The sequence below is a fragment of the Pistacia vera genome, unplaced genomic scaffold (assembly GCF_008641045.1).
Source record: "Pistacia vera cultivar Batoury unplaced genomic scaffold, PisVer_v2 Contig244, whole genome shotgun sequence".
In the NCBI taxonomy this organism is placed as follows: domain Eukaryota; kingdom Viridiplantae; phylum Streptophyta; class Magnoliopsida; order Sapindales; family Anacardiaceae; genus Pistacia; species Pistacia vera.
The window spans coordinates 489,632-495,460 of record NW_022196051.1 but is presented as its reverse complement, the minus strand read 5'-3'; the positions used below and the strand labels follow the sequence as shown (position 1 = coordinate 495,460).

The 5,829-nt window shown below is 30.6% G+C and overlaps 1 protein-coding gene across 1 annotated transcript; it reads left to right on the top strand.

The window, feature by feature from the left end:
* Positions 1-3,227: 3,227 nt before the first annotated feature.
* Positions 3,228-4,494, top strand: LOC116131837. Its single transcript, XM_031417504.1, has 2 exons — positions 3,228-3,660; positions 3,902-4,494. The coding sequence occupies exons 1-2, from the start codon at positions 3,228-3,230 to the stop codon at positions 4,492-4,494; spliced, it is 1,026 nt and encodes a 341-aa protein (XP_031273364.1).
* The last annotated feature ends 1,335 nt before the right edge of the window (positions 4,495-5,829 follow it).

Here is a 5,829-nt window from a genome sequence, read left to right as displayed (position 1 = left end):
TCAAATTAAATTATTAGTTTTTACAAGAAAAAAAAAAAAAAAAAAGGTCCAAGGTCATAGCCCTTTACTTATATTGCAAATACTCAAATAGAGAATTAAACTTGAGACCGTGTGCCTATCCAACTATCTCATATTCATTCTAACCATCTAGACTACCCATAGATGGATTATATCAAAATATTAAAGTTAGAAAAAAAAGATAAATATAAAAAATATGTATTTTGATACATTATTTTAAAGGGTATAAACATAAAAGTGAAATTACAACAAAAATTATAATATTTTACAATAAAAGCTAGATAAATCTTTGAATATTTTATTAGTATAAATTTTATTATAGTTCAATTTGGAGATGTTGTTATTTGTGTTTGCTTAATAACTTGTTTATTAGTAAATTTTCTTGATTTTGTTTTACACTCGTTAAAGTATTATAAATTTATTCAATATCGTCAAACACAATTATAAATATATTAATTATAAAGAATATTATAAATAAATACTCATATTTTTGTATAACTTATACCCGATATATTATTTATTATAAGTTTATTTGCAATGGTATTATTAAGTTTAATTAACGTCTTGACCCTCCTAGAATGAGATTTTTACTACGCCCTTGTCGTTAGCAACAAATGTCCAACAATACCCATTGCTGGCACAGTGGCACTTGATGAATAGGCAGAGAAGACAACGATTTTATGTTTTGATCATACATTATAGTGGTTGATTATTTGACTGAAATTAATTTTATTTGAATGATTGATCATGCAAATAAGAAAGGAAGAACATTATGAAGGAAAGCATGTATATGTAAATATACCCTAAAGATGAAGAGAAAACCACATTGCAAAGAGTAAGGGAGCGACTCGAGAGATACTGTAGTATTAATTAATACATTCCTGTGGCCTTTGAAGAGAAAATTGAAAAGTGTGTATTTCAGTGATCTCCGGACAAGTATAGCAACTGTTGCAGCTGCTTTAATCATGTCTTCTGTCACGCATTAGAAATAGATGTATTAGATTAATTAATTATTTTGTATTTGAAAGCTTGTCAATTTAATAATTTATAATAAATTATTGCTATTTATATATTATTCACTTTTTATGTATGTTTATGTGTTCAATCATTTACCATAATCATCTCTTCGGCTAATTCAATCATTTCATTAAATCTGTTTTTAATTGTTAAATCAATCTTAATTGGATAAGAAAAACTATTAACTTTTGAGTTAGTTAGAGAAAAAAATTGAAGATCAAAGAGGTTTCTATTATTGCTAAATCTAATACAATTCTCTAATCCATCAACAAAAATTTTGCAAGGCCAAACCAATTTCAGGAGGCAGTGAGCCTTAATCTTAACATATAACATATTTTAATTTGATGATATAAAGTAAAAGATAATTCATATAAAAAAATTACATAATTATTAGAAAAATATTAATTCTAAATGTTGGTGCACACACCACCCTATTACCTGGCATTTTAACATAGCCTTGTTAATTAAACATATTTTACACTTGGTCTTAAAAATAATATTTTTTAAATCTTAAGTGAACAATTGTTAATTAAATAGACATCATGGGAATAGGGAGAAGACAAATATATATAGCTACAAAACTGGAGTCCTATATTTAATTGTACCCTTATTTAATTATGGCGGCTAATCTTGATTACTTCCTTTTAGAGGAGGGAAAGATTAAGTAAGTAGGAATCTTGTTATATATACAACAACGAGCATTTATAAATCCCATTGTCACTAGATGGATTAATGTGGGGGCCAAATTTTATCCCATTAATATTTTAACATACTCTTTATAATTAAACATATTCTATTATTAAGTAATAACCCCACTTAATTAATTATTAACGTCAGTCATAACTATAGTCTTTCTTTAATCTGTTAATTAGAAATTGTTAAATAGGCACAATTTGCTTTAAGAGAATATTGAAGCACGTTACCACGTGAATTCACAGGCATACAGCTAAAGGCCTTTGTTCATATCGATGTAATTAAGCCGTTCCTACCTTTGGCCGCTATTCTTGCTTGCTCCCACCAAAAAATTAATAACTTTGGCTGACCAAATCGTCAGCAAAGAATTTCCAACAACTCCGCTGCTGGCACTGATGAATGGGCACGGTGGTCACTGAATTAAAGTACACTCATTTTATCAAATTACTGGGAAAATATATTTAATATTGCAATTATGGTTTCAATATGACCCCAGTGGTTGAATTGATTGCAATTTATTTTATATTAATGATTGATTATGCGCATAAGAAGGAAGCACATGATCAAGGTAAACATTATATATATGCGCACACTGAAGATGAAGAGGAAATCACATTGCAAAGAGAGAGGGAGCGACTAGCTAGAGTGATACCAAAGACATTAATACATTCCTTCGGGCTTCGGCTGTGGGACGTTGGACATTGGTGCTCTTAATACCAATCAGACAATTATATCTTTTTTTCCGGCAAAATTACCAAGGTACTCATGCACTTCTTTCATTTTCTTAATGAATTGTTCGAGTTATTTACCTTTCATGTATTTTAACTAACTTTGGTTGGAAGAAATCAATAATTATATATGAAATTGAATGAATATTATTACTTTCCTAACTACCGTATATAATTAGTATGAGCATGTATATATATTATCAAAAAAGTTATTTCTTGCATGGAAGTGTTAACTTTTATTTGAAATTTTTTGTCTTTTTTGGTCGTTAAACCCTAAAAATTTTGTTAAGTGCTGCGGTAAAAATTATTTCCTCATCTAAAGTTGAGGGGTTGAACCGAGATTAGCCCTCAAAATATTGTTAATGTAAAAGTGAGGTTTCAATTATACCCTTTAGTTAATGATAGTAATTAGTGCCGTTTATGATACTTTTATGATCATTTTGTGCACAATTATATTATTAATTAAGAATTTGGTGAGTTTTTTCAAATTTATTTTTTAATTTAAAGTGATGTGATATACTTGCATATATAGGAATTAATTTTAAAGCCCCCCAATTTTTTCCTAAATGTCCAAGCCCTCTCAAGTACCAGTAATTATTGTAAACCACTGTTTAGTTTTAACCAAATGAAACAAATGAATTTAATGCCCTCATATGCCTATGTTTATGTAATCTAATTAACATTAATATCACAGACAAAATGATCTATATTTAAGGTTTAATTTTATCATTGTCTGTGATATTATTAACTAGGATGTACTACAATATGAACATGGAGTTGAGTTCTTCCATTAAAGGAGAGTTCCGTGAGGATCAGTACAAAGATTGGCTAATTGACATTAAGGGAGAGATGGAGCCTGATCCCGATCAGTGTTGTATTTATAGAGTCCCTACACGTATTCGTAACGTAAACAAAGAAGCCTACACTCCTCAAGTAGTTTCAATAGGCACTTTTCACTATGGTAAAAAAGAATTAGAATTCATGGAAAAGCAAAAAGGGGGATATGTAAGACAATTTTTCAAACGAACAACCCGTGATAAACGTGAGGAAGTTTTTGTCTTCATCAAAGATCATGAACAACAGATACGAAATTGTTATTCAGAGACTTGTAAGCTCGACAGTCATGAGTATGTAATGATGATTCTAGGTGATGCTCTTTTTATCATAGAGCTCCTCTTGAGGGATTATGATGATGATGATGCAAGTGACTTTTTTTTAAATATACTAGCAGAAGTAGATTCTTTATTCTTGGACTTGCAAATGCTGGAAAATCAACTTCCATTTTTTTTACTTGAGGGATTATACAAGTTAGTTGTCAGTAGCCCTTCTTTCATTCTTCTTTCTTGTCATTTCTTCCGCGGTCCCGATCGGATGTTTGATAGTGTACCTCACCAAATAGAGATCAAACATTTCACCGATTTGCTAAGAGCTGCTCTAGTGAAAAGCTACCCAGAAAAGCTACCCAGAACACAGGTTACCGAAGTTCGATAAGGCATATAGGGATGTTGATTTACCTAGTGCCGCGAAGCTACGTGAATCAGGAGTGAAATTCAAAAGTGCTGATCAAGTGGAAAGCTTATTTGACATAAGATTTGATGGACACGAGTTGAAAATACCGCCATTACCAGTTGACAACATGACAGAAACTATACTTCGGAATTTAATGGCTTTGGAGCAATGTCACTATCCATATGTTACTCCCGTCTGTGATTATGTTGAACTACTAGACTCTCTTATCGATGACAAAAGCGATTTGGATTTACTTGTTAAGGAGGGAATTATTTCCAATCGTATGGGCGACAGTAAGGCAATAGTAAGTTTGTTTAATAACCTTTGCACACAAATTACTATTAATAGAGTTTATTACAATGATATTTCTCAGCAACTGAAAGCACACTATGATAATCCTTGGAACCATACCTCTGCAAAATTGAAAAGTGTGTATTTCGGTGATCTCTGGAAAGGTACAGCAACTGTTGCAGCTGCTTTAATCTTGCTACTCACTTTTATACAAACCATGTCTTCTGTCACGCATTAGAAATACATGTATTAGATTAATTAATTATTTTGCATTTGAAAGCTTGTCTATTTAATAATTTATAATAAGGTCTTGCTATTTATGTATCATTTATATTTTATATGAATTTATGTGTTTAATCATTTATCATAATCATCTTGTCGGTTTGTTATTAAACCAATCATTTCATTAAATCCGTTTTGTGAAAGTCAGAAAATAACTGAAGATCGAAGAGGTTTTCTATTGCTAAATCTAATGCCATTCTCTAATCCACCAACAAAAATTTTGCAAGGCTAAACCAATTTCAGTAGGTCTAACTGCCTTAATCTTAAGAATAACATATTTTGATTTGATAATAAAAGTTAAATAAAATATAATTCATATAAAATATATGATCTAGTCTAAGCTAACCAGTGATCATTTAAGGATAATCTTTCTTTTAAACTGTTGGATTGAAATATGTGCACAAGAGAAACAGTATATATATATATTATTTCTTAAATAACCGCAGAATTGCTGCAAATTATTTTTCAAAACAGTGAGGTTTGATATAGTTTGACTAACCTACAGGGGACTTAACTAAAAATTCACCCACACTACATAAATACACAAATGAGTTCTACAATTCCAGGGAGCAAATACATAAATACACTACGAAAAGTCACAATATATATATGTATAGTGCGTGTGCGTGTGTGTGTGTGAAGAGTGAAGAGTAAATTCTGTTTGTTTTTAGTTATAAGGTAAAACACAAATACGCAGCGTTTTATAATGAAAAAAAAATGAGCCGCTAAAGCTACTAACAGAAGGTGGTTTCTGTCATTAAGTCCGTTAGTTATAAAGACTAAAACGGCAACTTTTCAATTTCAAGAAGAAGAAAAACGAATTAAACATTTTTCAATCAACAGCAGGGATTTCTCATTTGTTCTTCCATTCAACAAGTTAGTAGCTGAAGTTTAGATTACTTCTTGTAATTTTATGTTTTATCTCTAAAGTGTGTTTGTCTATGCTGAGGTGGCAGATCACAAGGATCGCCAACCTGGACTCTACATTGTATATAATGGCAGATTTCTGTAACTCTTTCCATATATATTGTTCCCTTATTTAATTATGGCTGCTAATCTTGATTACTTCCTTTTTTGAGAATGCAGATGGATCAAACTAGCTCTGCATACTCCAAAGGAACCTTGTGCTTAGGATTGCTTTAATAAATTCAATTTGAAGGAGGAATCATGATATATATCCCATTGTCAGTAGATGGATCACCACTTAATTAATTAACGTCAGTCATAAATATAGTCTTTACTCTTTCTTTAATCTGTAAATTAGAAATTGCTAAATAGGCAACATGTGCGT

What these genes read in the sequence shown, in the direction of transcription:
- LOC116131837 (XM_031417504.1), top strand. Translation starts at nt 3,228, where the DNA reads ATGGAGTTGAGTTCTTCCATTAAAGGAGAGTTCCGTGAGGATCAGTAC. An exon ending in TTATGATGATGATGATGCAA is followed by an intron (nt 3,661 to 3,901) that starts GTGACTTTTTTT and finishes TCTAGTGAAAAG; the next exon opens with CTACCCAGAAAAGCTACCCA.